At 41.7% G+C, this 19,255-nt stretch overlaps 1 protein-coding gene across 7 annotated transcripts in view; it reads left to right on the top strand.

Annotated features, from left to right (window-relative positions):
• trappc9 (trafficking protein particle complex subunit 9) overlaps window positions 1–19,255 on the top strand; it is an 84,862-nt gene that overhangs the window by 16,081 nt on the left and 49,526 nt on the right. For all 7 annotated transcript variants that reach the window (XR_003052640.1, XM_008332095.2, XM_008332093.2 and 4 more), the window contains 5 exons: window positions 1,740–1,866; window positions 2,011–2,143; window positions 3,240–3,403; window positions 7,887–8,039; window positions 12,741–12,859. Coding sequence is in view for 6 of the 7 variants with exons in the window: in XM_008332095.2 (XP_008330317.1) it covers window positions 1,740–1,866; window positions 2,011–2,143; window positions 3,240–3,403; window positions 7,887–8,039; window positions 12,741–12,859 (696 nt within the window). In the remaining variant the exon portion in view is untranslated. The remainder of the gene's footprint in view (window positions 1–1,739; window positions 1,867–2,010; window positions 2,144–3,239; window positions 3,404–7,886; window positions 8,040–12,740; window positions 12,860–19,255) is intronic.

Below are 19,255 nucleotides of genomic sequence, written 5' to 3'. Positions count from 1 at the left end.
CGCACACGGTGTTCCACCTGTCAACAGTAATGTTGCCTTTAATTATTTGGGAAGTGGAGGACAAATTGCCATAAATGTTTCATCGCAACGTGCGAATGGGAACAGTGGACTTTTTTAAATGTGGCAGCTGTCTTAGATCTGATATGAAATTGACTGGGATTTGTCCGTCTGGATTATTTCAGCACTTCAACACCACTTCGTTATCGTGTGTTGGGGATATTAGGATTGAGAAAAAAAAAATCACTGTAATGTATTAATTTTTAATTCCGTTTCCTTCTGTCATCAATGAATCGAAAATTCCAAAATCAAACTCACAGCTGCAATTCAATAGTTATAAACACTAACAAAGTCAGGATTAAAGTTAGGTCACAACATCCCACTGTAGCTGCCAACAGATCCACAGCTACAGTAAACTCTGGAGTCGTACAGGCAGTCAGGGTGACGTAAGCTGTTCAAAGCTGCTCTGTACTCCAGACGTAGTGACTGCTGTCTGCCCAGCAGACCGAAGCAAACATCTTTCCACTGCAGATAAAATGGCTGCTCAGAACACAGTGGAAAACAAACGCACAGTCAAGGTCACTTTTTTTTTTTTTAATATCTTCAATCAGGAAGGTGACCTCCGAGTTAGGTTTTCTCGGTCACTTTTCACTACTAAAGTAATACTCGGCTTTATTGATTTAAAAACAACTTATATCCGAACTCCTCTTTTAAATACAACCCCATTTTAAGAAGGTCAATGTTAAATTGTTATTTTTTTTATTTTCCTGTCGAGAACAATAAAACATTGTGCTTTGAGATTTGAATTCTACTCTCTACGATGAATGCAGACTAACTTTCCAGTGTTGAGTCACTTTATTCCAATACAAGGATATTCTATATCTATATGTGTATACAAACACACATATATATGTAATATGTACCTTTAAAAGAGCACTATAAAAAAGACAGAAAAGGTAAACTCAATGCAGACGACGTCCAGCTGAGTCAATGCTGAAACAATACAAATCAACCAGCACCTGCTTCAATCATCATTGTTAATAGAAGCTGTTCATTAACCTTTTCAAAGCTGAAATCAAACATCCAATCTCCAATAGGTTAACATCGACGTTTGTTCTGTCCAGTAAGGGTGCACGTGAGTTCTGTAGCAGAACTGAAATCACAAACGAGGCCCCTCACTGGTTGAGCTCTTCAGAATCCCTCCTTCCAGGTAGTGAGGTAGTGTCTGCTGTTAGGGAACGATGCGGGCATTATGTCACCTCAGTTCGCCTCGTGCTTCCAGGCAGTGAACAGACCACAGTTATTTTAGAGGGAAATGGATTACAGATTCAATAAAAAGCATTTACGGACACACCTTTCTGAATACCGATGAGGCTCGTCTGACCTCACCTGCTTTCGTCAGCGCTGACAAGGCGTGCAATTGTTTATAAAAATACAAAGAACCTGCAGTTGGCAGCTGATGTAATATGAACTTTCCATGAATAGCAAAATAGCAAGTCAGTTTAGAAAAAAAACACTGCAGAAATAGATTCATGTTTACAGTTACTGATATTATTTTTTCTTTGTCAAACTATGGAGAAAACAAAAATACAAACTAAATACTAATACTAGCTCTAAATGTGTTTATTATTTTACGCTCTCCTCATGACCCAGAACTTAGCTAAAAGCTTAGCCCGCATCCCCCACTCTTAAATGTCACCTTACTTGTATTCATTTCCCGTGCTGTTTCCTGTTGCACTCAGGGTTTGCTGACCTCTGGAGTGGAGTTTGAATCTCTGCCCGCCGCCCTGTCTCTGCCTGCCGAGTCTGGACTCTACCCTGTCACTCTGGTCGGCGTCCCTCGGACAGCTGGCAACATCACAGTCAATGGTGAGTTCGCTTCAAAACATTATTCATCACAGTACAAAGTGCAGGTGTGTGCAGGACTGGGTGTGTGCTCTGTACTGGACACAATAAAATCAGAAGCTCTCCTGAAAACCACGTCCTTTGCTCTTTTTTCGCAACTGAACCCAGGTTACCACACGTCGGTGTTTGGAGTGAGCAGCGACTGCCTGCTGGAAGCCTTACCGGCTGTGAAGACGAGTGGCTGTTTGGTGGAGGTCGTTCCGTCACTTCCTCGCCTCCAGCTCACCACGTCGTTACCACGGTTAGAAAATGTTTCCGCTTAATACTGTCATGCCACATGTCCCCCAAGAGTGAGTTCTAGTAGTCAGTGGGTAATCACATCTGAATGTGTAAACCATTTTCCTCTAAATGGGGAAAAAAAACACAGATCTGTCAATGAACTCTATATAATATGTGGGCTTCGTTATTGCCTACATATTAAAAATTAGTTTTTGCTTAAAAATACATTCTAATGATGAGATGTCGTATAGGCTGGACTCAAACCACAATTTGATGAAGCAAAAAAAACCAATCAATGTTTATAAGGATGTTTATGTTTAAATGTTGTATTAATTATGCATGGTATGTTCCAGATTTATTCAAATAAAAATGGTAGTGTGAAAATATAAATTTTCCCCATGGACCACTAGAGAGCGCTCACGTACCACCGGTAGTACACGTACCACAGTTTGAGAACCACTGATTTAGACAGTTAATTAGGTAAAATGAAATTCCCACACACATTTCTGGTTTCTTTTTACTTGCAGTGGTATTTTTTACAAATGTAAGGAAAGCAAGAAGAAGAGAGGGTTATCAGCACTGCTGTGATTAATACTCGAAAACGACCAAATACGTGCTTTGACTGAGAGCTGTGAATCTTTCTGGCTACGTTTCACATCCACTGGATTGACCTCACCTTTATTACACGCAGCGGGCTGGGAGCTTTGTGATGGAAAAGGGAATTCTTTTATTCCCCCGGTGAAGAGAGAGGGGGACGTAGCAGACGTTTGAAGCAGTTGAATGAAATTGTAATACCCAGTCCCTGGGGTCCGCCGCCTGAATCCTCAGGTAGACCTTCTGCTTGACTTGACGTCAAGGAGGATCTTCTCTCGCTGCTTCCATTTCTTTCCGCCTCCAGCATCGAGCTCACACCTGCGTTGAAAAACATTAGCTTTAATTATTTATGATGTTTTTTTTTTCTCAAGCCTTTTCTGTCAAGGTAAGCGGAGAAACATCTGCTTGACGTCCAGTTCTTAAAAAAATGTATACGTAAGGGACCTTGTATGTTATGTTGTAATACTTTTAATACTCCCTTCGAATACTTACCTTGATCTTTTGACCTTTTCCACCCTACGCAGGTCAGCGCACACTCAACAGCCCATGTCCAAGGAGGAACTCTCCAGCTCGGTGTCGCTCCAGCTTTTCAACGGAGAGACCCAGCAGCTGGTCATCACCCTGGAGAACATTGGATCCGAAGACATAGAGTCGCTGGAACTCACCTCGAAGACCGTCACCACCAAAGGTCAGCGCCGTGTCGATTTATTCGTCAGTTATTGGAATGTTTTTTCCGCAGTCTGCCTTCAGCGCTGTTTTCATTTCCCACGGAGCCCACAGGCTGTTGTGTTGTGTTGTGTTGTGTTGTGTTGTGTTCCTCGCAGTGCCACAGAGTTCAGCGCCTATACTTCTGTGGCTTTCCACTCTCTTTGTACAACACCTGCTCAAGCGCTCCGATCTGGGCAGTCTCTCCCTCTCCCCGACTGTCTGCCTGTTGGTACTTTTGTCGGGGGGAAATTACAGCGGTTATTGACAAGTCAGTGTCACGAATTCAACCTCATTTACAGCTATCTGTCTCACTGCTGCTAAGTTTTGCCGAGCCGATAAGAGATAAAAGACTTTGCTGCGTTGTTGTTTGAATCATGGCTTTTATTCTGCTCTAATTAAAACAGGAAGTGAGTCGTCCATGCGTTGCACTCGCTTACATCTTCATCTCCTCCCAAATTGAGAAATCATTGAGGCTTTATATAGAGCGACGGCCCTGCATCATCGGCTCTTCACCCAGTAAGAAAATCAGCCAGGAGATACAGGAGTCTTTCAATTACAGTAGTCGATTTGGAGAGTCCTGTGAGGTGAGGGAAAAAAAAAGTCCTCCCTCTGCCTTATTTTGACCAATAGAAATGGCAGAAATCGAGGTAGAGTCAAGTGGTCAGAACCAAACAACAGAACAGACACGAAAGAATCTAGATGCTATATCTGCACTGAAACCTTCTACTGGGAATTGATTTGATTCGTTTAGTTTTATTAAGTCCACAGCTGTAATACAGGTTTATATTTAATGTAAAAACCTTGGCTCCATTCTGTTTCCTCAGATTCCCTTGGCTCCTGGGAGATGTTTTCATCATTTAAAAAGAAAACAAAATATACTGTATATATATAAAATATTGATTTGTCTGTTCCATTTCTAATATTAAACTTTGAAACTGTATGAGCAGGAAAAAAAAAGAATGTTAGACAAATTAGATAGAAGCCTACAGGATTTTTCTTACACACACACTGTCCATGTTATCTAACTGTAATGTTTATATTGTAATTAACTCTAATTAAAAACACGAAGATTCAAATTCGAGAGAACAAGCCATACCCGTTGCTAATTATTCGCTCGTACCGTGCCAGCGTGGCATTGCTCCGTGTGTTTGCTCAGCGAGGGAGAAAAAGAAGAAAACAATGAATAAAAATCAATGCATTAAGACTAATTCAAAGGCAAAAAAAAAGAAAAAAAAAAAAAGCGAACGATGGAAAGTGTTTAACGTTTGAATATTTTTTTTTTTTTTTATGTACTGTCAGCATAATGCCGTTACTGGGCTGGAAATACACAGATCTAGCCCGCAAGATGTCTTATTATGTAAATTGACGGTGAAAAGGGAATTTGTGGGCTCAATCTGTACGTTCAATCAGCACGGCTGTGGTTAGCGGCTCTCATTTTGCCGGCTGATTAACACGTGATTGCAGGTCAGGTTGGCGAAACACCTGCACATTAGCTTGTAATTGCATGCAGGACTTACAGGAAGACGAGTTTTGCCATCTGTGCGTGTACGTGCGTTTCACAAGCTCTCTCTCTCTCTGTCTGGCGCTCTCTCTCTCTCTCCCTCTTCTCAACCTTGTCTGCAGCCTGCAGGTCAACAAGAATAATATTGAACAGCTTGCTTCTCTTCGTGCCCTAATAATAAGATTGTTTACCAAGGCAAGTGAGAAGAAAAGCAACATTGTAGACTGTATTCATTCAATACACTGATATACAATCAGTTATGGTACATTTTCACATATAGTAACCAGTTAAACTAAAATGGCTACCTCCATGTCCTTCATAATCTCTTACTATCGGCCCTGACTTTTTAATGTTTAAATTCACTGTAGGTAAATTTGACCAGAAGAGTAAAATGTCAGCGCAACCCGTTAAACAGGCTTAAAGACTATCTGCAAACAAAGGCCTTCTTTTATGTCCCTTTATTGTTCAAACAGTTTCTGAACAGATCCCCGTCATCTTTGTCCTTCACAGCGCCGTCCTCCTTTGGTCCTCCCCACCACTCCTTTTCTCTCTTTCAAATCCTTATCTCCCTTACTTTCTGCAGGGATTTGGTTTCCTCAGTTCTATTTCTTTTCTGTGTGGCCTTCCTCCATGTGGGATTAATACTGTATGTCTCAGAATGTTAAAATCCTCTTCTTCTTTTCTTCTTCCTTTTTTTCTTTTCTTTCTTTCTTTCGTTCTTTTTTCTTTCTCTCATTCGTTCCTTTCTTTTTTCTTTCTTTCTTTCTTTCTTTGTTTCTTTCTTTCTTTCTTTCTTTCTTTCTTTCTTTCTTTCTTTCTTTCTTCTTCTTTCTTCTTCCCAACCTTATTTTACCTTATATTTGAAAATATTGAAAAAAAAAATATTAAAAATTAATGAAACTCTCTAGTACTTAATCCCTTTTGGTCATTCTTTAAAAAAATCATTAGTAATCAACACAGACATTTACTTTTGCTTTTTTCTCTCTTTCTCTCTTTTTTAACCAAGTCTAATGGAGTGCAGGGCAAAAGTATTGATAACAGGCCTTGGCCGTTTCATTATAACCAATGTGAACTCCAGATTCGTCCTTGTAGGTATTTGGAATTTAAAGGAAACCTTTATGGACGAGGAGCTCTTCTCAGTTTGTTTGTTTTTGGTGATGATTAGCTTTATTCACCTCAGCCGCCCTGCAGAGTGTGTTTTCTGTCTCTAAACCAGTTTTTACTGCTGTATTTCTATAAAGAAAATCATAAAATGACACTTGAGGAGAAACACCCGCACTGTCGTACTGGAGGAGGAGGAAGAACACCGCAGTGGGCTGTACAATCCAACACAACGTGTTAATTTTATTGCAGTGTAATTGATCATCCTGTTTTTCCCCCTCTTTTTTGGTGTAACATCATCATATTCTCTGCTGTGATTCATGGAGGCACTGCAGGTCCAACTCAGGTGCTTTAAATAAGAACAAAACTCAGAGACATAACAGAAGAAAAGTTGCGTTTTCTCTCGTTATTCTAACTCTTGATGTGGAACCAGTTTTTTTTTTTCTCTTTACAATTCCATTATTCAGATTAGTCACGAATGAAAACAGGTGTAAAATGCATGCATGCATATTGCAGGAATAGTTTTCACGACAGTCGCCTGAGCCATGACGATGATTACATCAAGGTTTTTTCCCCTACATATATCATTCTGTACTGATCCCCAATTCTACAGGCACTGTTTGAAGTGATGAAGTGGTCTCCCCGCATGACTGATCCCGACGCTAACAATCAGGGCTTCATCACAGATAGAATGTGCAGTGAAGGGCTGCGGTGGCGTTCTGACGGGATTTACCATTCCTTGTAATGATACTGTTTGACTCTTCAGTTGTAATCTGACAGCGACTATAGCCAGACCACGCTTGGCGAGGCACTTCTGTAGCTCGCTGGATTTATCATGGGATGAATAAAAGATGACGACTTGGAATATGAAGAGGTCCTAATGCAAAACAAACAGCGGTCCTTTTCTGACCCAGAGATAGCAGCTGCAAGTCAAATATTCTTTTTCATACCTGGGTTTTTCCATGCTCAATTAGCATAAACGATAAATAACGTTTTCATTCATTTTTCTATGATTTAAAATGTCAGGTGTCAACTACTTTCGCAGGAGTATTCCTGTATCTCCATCTACTGTTAAGGTGGACTTACCAAAGGCCCACAAACCACCAGTTGAGAATCTCTTATCCTGAAAGTCATGTTTTCACCTGTGGAGTTCAAAGACATGGTTATAAATATTTCATTTATTTCATCTTCTAATCTTACGTTCTTAAACCACACAGCTTTTGGCGTCATTTTTTTTTATCCTCCCTTTTAAATTCTCCACAAAGAGTTGAATTTGAATTTATGAATATTCAAAGGGTAGTTTCACTTCTGAAGTCTTTAGTTAATGCCACCGGTATTTACATCCTCTTAAAAAAATGCCGAGGATGAAACGTGCAGGGCTGTTAAAGTGTTGGTTTTTTACGGCGATCTTGTGTGTTTTCACAATCCCTCGGAGGATGAAGCTCCCCTCGAAAGGCAGCTCACAGGCTTTATTCAGGTGGTGCAGTGTTTAACGCTGGTTGGAGTGGCTGCAGCTGGGTTTTCCAGAATGAGGGACCGGTGACTGAGTGTTGTTTGTTGCTCAGAGCCGATCACTGCCCCGTTTGAAGCGTAGACAGCGGAGGGTTAATTCACACTTAATTGGCCCATGATGATTAATTATGGAGTTGGCGTCTCTTAGTCGTTGGAACTTTTCTTAAAAAATAGTCTTTCCTTAGACAAAGGGTTTACAATGTCCTCAAACTATAGGTTTTTCTGATTATAGAAACCAGGTCTGGAATCAAACCTACAACAGTCACCGGCATTTTGTAAATTAAATAATGCATTCATTCTTCCTCTCGTTCCACAGTGTGTTTATAAACCTTTTTCCCTGTCTTTGCAGAGAAAGTGTATGGCCAGTTTCTGAGCTGGGACATGGAGGAGGCTTTGCCTCACATGCCCTTAAAACTGGGCCAGGCTGTGACGCTGACCATCAACATCAAGGTCCAGCTGGACTTCTCTGGTCAGGAGAACCTGCTGCAGGACCTGAACGACGGTGAGTCTACGACTACGCACCGGCCGAATTGATGTAAAATTGATATTTGTCTTTATTTTAACATTTGATGTTATCATTAGATTTTTACCTTTTTTTTTTTGATTGGTAGAAAAGGCTGCTACCGCCTAACCCAAGTGTCCAAACGTGAAATCCACCAAGTAAAGATCGATGATAAATCAATCATAAATGGCCATTTCCCTTCTATTTGCATCTGCGTTTTTTTGCCTCAACATCCACCAGATTTTTTTTTTTACAGCCTCAGTAAAGAAAGATCCGTGTGGGGATTTAGCGCTTTTATTTTGCAGCATTTCACAGACCGAGCGCGGCTGTAATTGAAATAATTCTTGGCAATGCATGAAATCATCAGTTGCAGCACCACGGTGGGCTTTAATAGCGCCGCGCCGTCTTTTAATTTGCCCCGCAAAAGTTATGTTCACGTCGGGCACAGAAATGAGCGTTAATGCGCCCCTGCAGACTGAGCACTTGTTTAGAATTCAGCAGTGATGGTGGAAGGTTCACGAGGTCTTCCCACCTTCATCTCTCTCACTTCAACCTCTGGTTTCCTTTTGCTTGGAATTTTTATTCTCGCTGAAAGGAAAATGTCTGACCTTCTCCTCTACTTTGCCGTCCTCCGTTCCAATCCCTGTCCAGTTGATTTCGTAGCGTCAGATGGTTCAACGTTTTCGACGCCGATCATGGCACGAGTGAAGTGTGACATGTTTGTTTCAGCTTTGGTGCCTCTCTCTCTCTCTTTTTCTCATTCTCTCTCTCTCATTTAAACCTCAGGTTTTTAATTAGCTGAACAATAATTGAGGCCCCGAATTAAGGAGATAAGACGAGGTTCCTGCAGCCACTCTGAATGCAGTTATTACAGTGGCACAACACAACGTGACGCCATCTTGAACTCTAATACTACAGTGTAATCACAATAATAAAGTTGTGTTAATGTAAATAAATGAAGTCATTTTGCGTAAGGCGAGAGTTTCGGCTTGGGTCCGGTCTCTTCTGCTGCGCTGGAACAGAACAGACTGTGTTTCTGGCGTAGTTGCTATTTAAACTGCAAAATCTGGTGCGTTCAGGAACAGTGCGATTTATCTGATTAGCCGAGACATATGGTTATTAAACGAGTTGCGAAACTGCCCTAATGGTTCAAAAATATATACCACAAACATTAAACATTTTAGGTTAAACCATAATCTTAAAGCTGCAAAAATAGTTTTTAGAATATTTTGTATTAGAAAAAATAACCTGACCACATGGTGGCATGGTTAGAGCTCCTGCCTGCTGTGGTAAGCCTGGTTTATTTTGCTAATTATTTAACCTTTATTTACCCAGGTTAGTCAATAGAGAAGAGAACTAAATCTCATTTGTAACCAAGACCAGGCCAAGAGGCAGCAGATCAGCGCGGTGTCCTCAAACAGACCGGGGATTAAGTTAATTGGAGCGCATGTATGAATGTGATCGGAGCTGGTTGTTTGTCTCTAAATGAGACACACGGACATGGACTTTGAGACTGTCTAGCGTGCACTCTGACCTCACAGGGATTCAGTCTGGCTCCCCGTGAGACCCTGTAAAAAAAAAAAAGTGGTAGATGATGCATACATGAAAAGAAATTCTAATAAATTAGAAGCATTTTTAATGACTACATGTTTTTATTGCTGTCATGTTAATAGGGCTGGTAATTGTGATGGTTCTGGTGTCTGGTTTTTTTGTGTGCATATTTTAGATGTTAATAATAACCTTTGTTGGAGATCTGGCTGCTTTTAATGTGGCATTTATAAAACAACACTAATGAGTGTTTTTTTTTTTTTTTACGCGTGTACTTTCAGGCATAAAACATTCAAGTTTGGCTTAAGCTTTTGGCTAATCACAGTAGTTGAACAGAAGCCATTTCATTAATGGACCGACTGCATTCATCTTTTAATGTGCGTCCACCCAGAGTAGTTAATAATCTTAAGCCAACCAGTTGGCCGGTCAGCTCTATTTTTGGGCTTCCTTTTTGAACTAAGTGACAAGTGGACGTTACATGGATCGCATTTGTGGCCAGCTTTTATCCAAAGTGCTCCTAAATATGCTTCGACTTCGGCCATTTTGGCCTTTTGGGAAACAAGTGTTTATTTAGCGTCTTAGTAGTTCACAAATTCCACCAAAGAAGCTGAAATCAGAGTATTTAAAAAGCAAGACTGGCCTCACAGATTTATTCTCAGACCACTTTGTCCCTCACTTCGACTGCCTGGCCGTGACACCATAACTCACGATCAGCAGAGCAGCGTCATCACTTATGACCAATGGGCCTTGACTTGCAGGGAGCTCTCTTCCATTAAAAGGTGTGTCAGTTTAAGTGGTTGTACTTTCTCCTACATAAATGTTATGGCTGTTGTATTAGTGAGTGACACATTAGCAACAACGTGAATCAAAGCAGCTGTAGACAATTTGACAAGTTGTTTTTTTTTTTTTTTAATGTTTACGCCTGAAAACAGAAAGAAAGTTGGGACAAAGATTACCGTTTCCTCGAAGGTCGTTATCAGGCGGGTTTGTTCCAATTAGCTTTGTGCTTGAATTATTACAATTCCAACGCGGTAAAACAAAAATTCAAAGCCGGTGCTCGGTGCTTGCACTCACGCACGCGCACGCGCGCAGGCGCTGGTAAGCAGCTGTTGTACACGCACTATAAAAGCACGAGAGTGTGCCTCAGCAGTTTTCCATGGGAAAAAAAAGAGAAACAAACAAAGAAAAAAGCACCACTTACATCAACGTCTTGCTTTTATGCTGTTTAGAAATGTGTTTGAAATAGGCGATAGGAAAAGAGAGAAAAAAGGGCTTTCCCTGTTCGTTCCCACTGGTGGGCACGTTGGGTCAGAGTGAGTCTCAGACTTGCTGCCATTGTTCCTTCTATTTCTGGGATTGTTTTGACAGCGTCATCTAAAAAAAAAAAAAAAATTTACAGCGCTACATCCGATGACTAGTGCATCTGACTGTGACTCGGGTGTATATAGTGGCACAGCCTTAATATAAGCCTGCGTTACCATATAACTGTATTTGTATTTTGATAAGATCACTGTCATTGCCTTGTTTCAGAGACTTGAAACTAGAAAGCAGCTGACAACAACATCCAAAGGAGGGGGCGGGGTCTAACGGCTACTTCCTCCCTTTACTTTATTGCGTTTTATAAATCCCTAAATGTTTCTTTTTTGGTGCCTTGGAGTAGTATTTATTATTTCACATTAGCACACTCTGAAGTGTAAGGTTTTCAAATTAGTGCTTTATTTCTGTTGTGAGGCATAATTGTTACGTAATTGCCACCACGCCGTCGGCGGTAAACAGTTCCACAGCAGCAGTGGACCAGCCGGCTGCATCCTCTCCACAGCTGGCTGTCACTGATTGAATGCGAGCTCAGACTTGTCTGTCCTGAGGTGTGTGTGTGCGCGCGTCTATTTTTTAATCTGTAAGTAACTGCTAATCTTCAGATCTAACAGTAATACTTGTTCCTCGGGGTTTTTATGGTGTTAGAGGAGTTTTGGGGTGTCCGATAAGTAGATCATGAAGAAAATATCTGTCTATCTTTCCATCCATCCATCCAGTATATATATATATATATAACTCTGTAGTGTGCAGTACTGACCATATACTGTAAGAATTCAAGCAGTACCTCAACACATAATGTATTTCTAATTATGTTCTGTTTACGAGTAAATATATATATTTATCATTTCCAATGCAGGTATATTACTTCCTCCTTGTCATTTAAATAGAATCTCCCAAGCCAAAAAAGTGTAGACACCACCTGTTACACTGTCCAGCTCTGAGTCCTTCAGTTCAATAACATGACAACAGCAGTTCGCCCGACACCTTCATCTCCAGCTCTCCAGATTTTATTCCGACACTCCACTCCGAGCCCACTGCCTGTGCTGCTGTGTGGCCAAATTGCAAGGTTTTTTATGCCATTGACGTCAGAGGGTGATTTAATTCTTTGACGTCAGAGCCGGAGCTCTGGTTGTCAACTTTGAGAATTGTCTGAGCGAGTTGAAAGCAGCAGCCCCTGTAGTGGAGCCTCAGACACTGGAGCTGCTGATGGTGCTGCCGCTCCTGCATTCACAAACAGCACGTCTTATTTCTTACCTCAGAGTCATGACGATTTAGTCATGCATTTTTCATTTGCTTATCCAGAATTTGAAATACTCCAGGTGATGATGCAACTTTTTTATTTTTTTCAAATTGTAAAATAGCACCGAGTCTGGCATCTGCAGGATTACTTTTCTGTTATCACAAAATATCCTGGTTATATTTAATACTCCAAGTATTGCATACAGTGTGTATTGAGTGCCTGAAAATACCAAGAATCAGAATGAGTAAAGAAACATTACATTTATTCTATTAGGCTTAAAAAAACGCCCCAACATATCAGACCAGGACTAATGAGAGAAATTGTACAAGAAGGGGAACATTTCACAATGATTAAGCAGTAAAAAAAAGGAAGAGCAGAGAGAAGAACTTTAAGTGAGGAATTATCCTTAAATAAAAAACACGACGCCGCTTAATGAAGTCATTACTTTGTATTTTCCTCCATGCTGATGATTACCATCAGTGTGCACTAGGGATGGCTCGATATTACCTTTTCATGTCCGATACCGATATCAATCATGTACCATCTTCTGTCCTCCAGCCACGGGTTGACTGTGTGATATTAATGTCTCATTTCAGATGGCATCAGTGTCACCGGCCTGCCAATCTCCAGCCCATTACGCCAAGTCCTGAAACCCAGGTCTGAGACCAAGGCGGTCAGCACCGAGTCTGGCAAAGCAGAGTACAGCCACATCAAGGTGAGTAACCCACCGGTTTCCAGAAATACTGTATTTTACAGTACAAAGTCAGATATTTTCTGGCTCTTTAGCATACATTTCTACTCCCGCCTGAACGCTGTAACCCCGTCTCTGCAAAGTTTAAGCTGAAATAATATTTACAGGCAGAGTGGAGCTTTTGGTACGCTCTCAGCGAGTATATTTGGGGCGATGCCCTTGCCTGCAGATGCTCTCAGCTCAGAGCCTCAGAGCTGAGAGCAACACAGCCATGGAAATAAGTGGAATCTGTTTGTGAAGCTGCCAAGGGTGAAAACGGGGGGGGGGGGGGGGGGGTGGGGGGAACCACTATGGCGTCTTTATTAGTAGTACTTTTTTTCAGAATTGTATCACAATGTTTGTACTTTCCTAGAATAATCACAAAACCCCTCACTGATCATAAGTTCAAGCTAAAGTAGCAACAAGGTGAACACAGCTGAATCATCTGTCCTGCCTGTGCAGGCGTCGCCACCTGTCACCGTCCAATCTATTACTGTTGACCTGGTGGACATGAGGGGGACATACCTCTATGGCAGTGAGCTTGTCCAAGGGGGTCTGTGGGGACATGGCAGGACTGGCATGGCTAGGTGGTGAGGGGGAGGGGGGTGGGGGGGGGGGAGAGATTGTGGTGGCTCAGAAGAAAAAGAGAGACCAGATGGAGACGGACAGATTTAAAATGCACTCGGCTGAGTTGATCAGCGGGAGACGGGGTTCTGTCGGGGTCTCTCGCAGACGAGTGAGAGGAAACAGTGACCAGGCTGACCGGGTCTACCTGCTGAGGGTCATGCAGCAGAACAGCCGTGCCAGCTGGGAGCTGTGGCCGCGGGCAGCAGTGTTTCACCTCTGAAATCAGGGGATTCCTTTTTCTCTTTTCTCAGCGAATCAGCGGGAGAGAAAACTACCCCGATGACTAATGTTTAGACCTGCTGCCAGACTCGACCTGAAAACATCGTATTTCACATCGCGGGGAAAGATACATCTTTATTGTGTTTACTAACTTTTTGAATAGAAGCCCTACCAGGACGAGATTAAAGTGGGACTGACTTTACTGAGTAGATGGTTCGAATTGCTATGACTGTGCATTTCGTAGTCATTGTCATTCTGCTCAGTTTGATTTATGGCCCATATTTAAAAAGAAAAAAAGACATTTAATTATGTGTAAAGCCAGCGCCTTGGAATGACTCGCTTTTAATTAAAAAAAAATACAGTATATATATATTTTAACAAAATCAGAACAACCACAGTCCACAGCAGCCCTGGGCAGAGAGTTAGCCCAAAGTGACACGATCTAGTGGTGCATTTGATCCAGTTTTTCGACCCTTGTAAATAAAATTTCCGAATAAATCCGCATTTCCAGCCGAGATTTACAACCATTGCGCGTTCTCTTGACTGAGAACCAGAGTAAATGTCGGAGGACGGCGCCTGATGTGTTCGGTGCGAGGGGCCGTAAAGATAAATGGGCAGCTGTATTCTGGAACAATTAGGGTTTATGAAGTACTTAGTAACAGACCATCAGCCAGAGTGTTGCAGCCATTAATACACAATGTGATAAAGAACCAGAACGGCGGCGCTGCATCTTCTCAGATACAGGCGGAGTCAGTGAACGCCGCATCGATTGAGACTAAGACTAAGTGATGTGCAAGATAAAACCCAGACACTTGACTTTTAAATGTGTTTTCCTCTGGATTCCTGCTTGTGCGTTTAAGGTCAGCGTGCAGGGATTAGGAAATAAAAGACGGAAGTGTCTGTGAAAGATACAGTGCACGTTTGAAGGCGTTTTAATTGGTCCGCAGGTGACGCTTATTAGAGGCACTTTGAGTGACATATCTGCGCGTCACAGCACAAAACGATGTAGGAACGGTGTTTAAGCAGGGAGTTACGTAAGGTCTCATGTCTCATATTTTAAATATATAAATATATATATAATATATCATGCAATACAAAAGAAAAACTGCAAAGTTCTAACAGATGAGGAACAAACTTTGGATCTTGAGCACAGTAAGAAGAATACAGAGACTCTGGGTGAAATTGGATTTTATTGCCAGACTTAAAATTCTTTTTATTGCCTTCACATCAAATACAATCATTGATATATATATATATATAAAACACTGCATGGAATCTACAGATAAGGTATCAAAAACAAATCAAATTACTTTGAGTTTTGTACTGCCTCCATTCTGTTACGGTGTTCTGGTCTCGGAGATTTTTTGAAAAGGAAGCGATGATGTACGTTCCTTGAAGCCGTCTCCGTGACCTCTCCAATTTGACTTGGTAGACACGTTTCTGAGCTCTGACTTTGCATATCTTACAGTACTTGTTAGAGACACTGCTGGTGTTTTAGCCGTATATTGACCTTGATTTGTCTTTGTGCCCGTGAGCCTGTGAGGATGAATCGGAATTTCTGTTATGTCCTAATGGCCGCGTCGGTCGGTTACAGATGCACACAAAATTAAAGACAGCCTGGCTGAAAGCAGGGGTATTTGGAGTTTAATTCATTTTGAGGCGTGCCAGTTGACGCAGTATCGTTCCTTTGAACACGCCGAGTTTACGCAATGCTTATTCTTATAGTCGAGTTGTTGATGAATTCAGCCTTTTCTTTGTGCTAACGACCAACCAGCAGTAAAGCTCTGGTAAAGTAGCGCATGCAGTAACGCCTCCGGGTCAGCAATTCATACATTGCAGTGCAATACATCTTGACCCCCCCCACCCCAATAAATATGAATATAAAATATGCAGTATTGTATTTCCACATTTCCTTGTATAATTTGTTTGTTCATTCCAATTGTTTTGCTTTTTCGTGACCTTGATCATTTCTGGAAACGTGTACAACACTTTCTTTCTCCAAGACACATTAAGGTCTGCAAGCAGGAAAATGGTGCAGGACATGCCAGGAGGAGTAGGACAGTGGTTGGTTAGGTTTGATTGACAGGTTCTGTGGGGAACAGCTACGCATCCAGAACATTAAGGTGGACACCTGTGCTGAGGAGATATGACCGGTGTATTTGGCAAATGACGTTTAATATGGAGCGGCAGATAAGAGTAAGGATAAGGTAGAAGGTCTGAAGTGGGAAAGGTCAACTCAGGGACAGCAAATAATATGAAGTTTTTAAGGATCTGTACTCTTCTTTAATTAGAAAAACATACCATTTATTTGAAGACGATTGTGACTGAAATCAGCGTGAATTGTGGGCAGAACTGTAACCGGATTAAAACGTGACATCAGTGACCATGACCGGGCTTTTTTTTTAAGAAACGACATTCAGAGGAAAATCTGCCACTGTGGGGCGCCGCTCTGCTTTATCATATCTTTTCTTTTCTTAACACCTTGTGGCCTCTGCATTGATGCGACCGGGGTGATTTCAGGAAAACTGCGATAGTGGAGTAGACAGGCTTCTTCGACACATCCTGTGGCAAATCGTCAAATACTCAGTGTTGGTATTCTTAATCCAGTACTGTTTTGGTCGTAGTGTTTATAATAGTACTAGTACTGCAGGTGAAACAGAGATTTTTTTTCTCGATGCAGAGGAGGCTGTTTTCTCCTGATGACCTCCTAAGGTCACCTCTCCATCTACGTACTGATAGCAGGGCTGTCAGGGCGGCAGTATAAACTGCCGAGTGTGGATTAGATCCCACAACCCTGCGGGGGCAGGACAACTGCACGGCCTAATGAGCTACAGAGGTCTGAGAGTCCTTTAGTTCCTACGTGGAGTTCTGTTGAATAAAAAATTATAATAGTGACAGTGACTTATTTGTGCGATGTTAATGAACTGTACAAATGTGAACTACATTCCCATAGTACAGTGGAACCCCTAGATACGAGTTTAAACCGCTCCACGACAGCACTCGTGTGTCGATCCACTCGTATCGTGTTAGCATTTTGAGCCATTAAAAAGAACTAAAAACCAATTAATTCATTCCAGCCCCCCAGAAATATACTATTAATTAACAAAATTAAAATCCCCCTTACATCTAAACATCAAAAACATAGATAGAAACAAATATACTGATAATATAAAATAATAATAATTCAGAAAACATTTTATGTTGTTGTTATAAAAATGGGTAAAATGACCCAGCCGACAGACAGTCAGTGAGACATTGCGACAAGGTGTCGGGACCGCTTGTTGGTAGCACTTTTTTTTTTCTCCACTTGGTCACATCCATCTACGTTATTAAATATACCCTCTCGTATCAACACCGTGACAGATACAACCCTTCGAGCTTCTTAAAACGGGAGATTGGACCACAGTCCAGAAAAGCAAATGCAAGCGTTTTCAACAATGACTACGCCCACGCACACGCCCACGTGCGACGCAGACACAACACACAGCGCGCGTGACACAGCGCGCTCACACAGACACAGCGTTTCTGCAGAGCTAATCAAATCCAGTGGAGACAGGGCCGTGTGGGCTGCCTGCCTGCCTGCCTGCCTGCCTGCCTGCCAGCCAGCAGTGCTATTTTTAGAAGCCCGGCCCTGCCAGTAGCAGTTCAGCTCTCTTCACAGATACAGATCGCAGCTCGTGATACAGATATTTATAACTGCCACAGCTGTCTGCTCAAGTGTGAAACTCCAGCCAAACAACCAAATTATTTTATTTTTCCTCTGCTCGGAATTTAATCCATTACTTCTCGTCTGTTATGCCGATATTCATGGATGTTGGACCATCGGGCTAATTGAATCTAACAGTACTCATTACTTGTGACCACAGTGCTAGTGCACAGTGTTAATATTGTTAATGTTATCTATCTATCTATACATCCATCTATCTATCTATCGGTACCTACAGTTATTTTTTAAATTTTTTTCCTTGTATATTCAACTTCAAAACTGGCGATGAAAGTAGAATTGACTGTAATTTATGTAAATATTTTGTTGATTCAGTCCTTCGTCTCCCTAATGAATTACATTACTCACAAAACTACAGTATGTCATAAATCATCTTAAATAAACGCCGTCACTAAGGTAGACTTAGCTTTTTTGCTTCCAAGGAGTCTACAGATATGTACTCTGTACTTAACATTAAATGTTACACAGCGATTACGCCCGCTCTTTAAATCATGCAAAATGTATCACAGGTTGGGGGAAAAAAAAACTGCTTTCGGAATGTCAAATATTTATTGTGTATTATGATATTATTAAAAACAGTGCTTCCCGGTGAGTGGTACACACAGACCCACTCCGTGAGCTGAAATCAACAGAACGGCTTAGACAAACATAATTTGATTGTCAGAGCAGGAAAATGGCAGTGTAGGTAAAATAATAATGGAATTAAGAACCACTTAGAAATACTGTTGGTTTAGCAGAATAGTTTTAAAGTATCAAATCATTATCAAATCATATTGTAAGATCCTGTAAGATCTAGAGATCAGGCCAATGGCAGCCACATACCTTTTTCGCATCTGTATCAGACTTGCTTGTTTTCTTCGGGCTACAACGACACGTCCCACATCTCTCATGTGCCTGGGTGATAGATGACAGCAGGAAACATTAGCAGAAATGCAAAGATGGATTGTGTTGAATGTGTGGGGATGTGTCACCGATCCTCCTATGGAGACACACTGGGATTGGTGAAGTTAGTTATATATTTATTTTTACTTTTTTCCATTTGCTTCAATCCAGGAAGACATGCAGCCGGCTCTCTCATGCTGCAGGTATTGGGTCCTCGGGCTAAAATGTGATTATTCGCCCTGTTTATATTTTCTATTTTTTCGGAGCAGCGTTGTCATTCCCTTCACGATAATAGAGTGTATAATTCACTCACTTCCTATCTGCGCATTCCATGCAAATGGTTAGTGATATGATTTGAGTGCGAGGCTTTTCATTTAGCTCGTGGTGACTTGACTCGTGATTGATTAGCATCTCTTTCTGGGGAGACAGCTGCCGGGTCCTCAGGACTCAATAAGTGAAACCTTCACATTTTGGTCTCAGAAGCTTTGCCAGGTCAGGGTCAAGAAATGCTGCACGGCCTTTGCTCTTCGTCATTTTTTTTTAGCACGTGCTACGATACAGTATGTGCGCCAGCGACATTAAAAATGACTCTGCTGTACATCTCGTCCCCCGAGACCTGTTGCTGTTCTTTTTAACGCAGATGTGCCACTGCGCGCTTCCTGTGTCTAACTGATGGCCAAATGATCTGGTCCATTAAGATCCTAACCCCAGGGATGACTGAGTTTCACATTCGTCTTACTCATTAGTGTTCATGTAAATGCACAACTCCGTCTTGGCTCCCAGGCAGCTTTTTATGAGCTGCGGCGAGACGAGCCGATCGGGAGAGCAACAGTTGGTGGACCGGTTTGCCTCGTGGCTGTCCCGACTTTAATAATAAAATCTCTTTGGAAATCTCCTCCTGTCCAGAGAGAGCGCGCTGACGAATACAC

This window comes from Cynoglossus semilaevis, chromosome 18, assembly GCF_000523025.1.
Source record: "Cynoglossus semilaevis isolate Cse_v1.0 chromosome 18, Cse_v1.0, whole genome shotgun sequence".
NCBI lineage: Eukaryota > Metazoa > Chordata > Actinopteri > Pleuronectiformes > Cynoglossidae > Cynoglossus > Cynoglossus semilaevis.
Note: the sequence above shows the minus strand (reverse complement) of the source record. Positions and strands in the feature narration are given on the sequence as shown.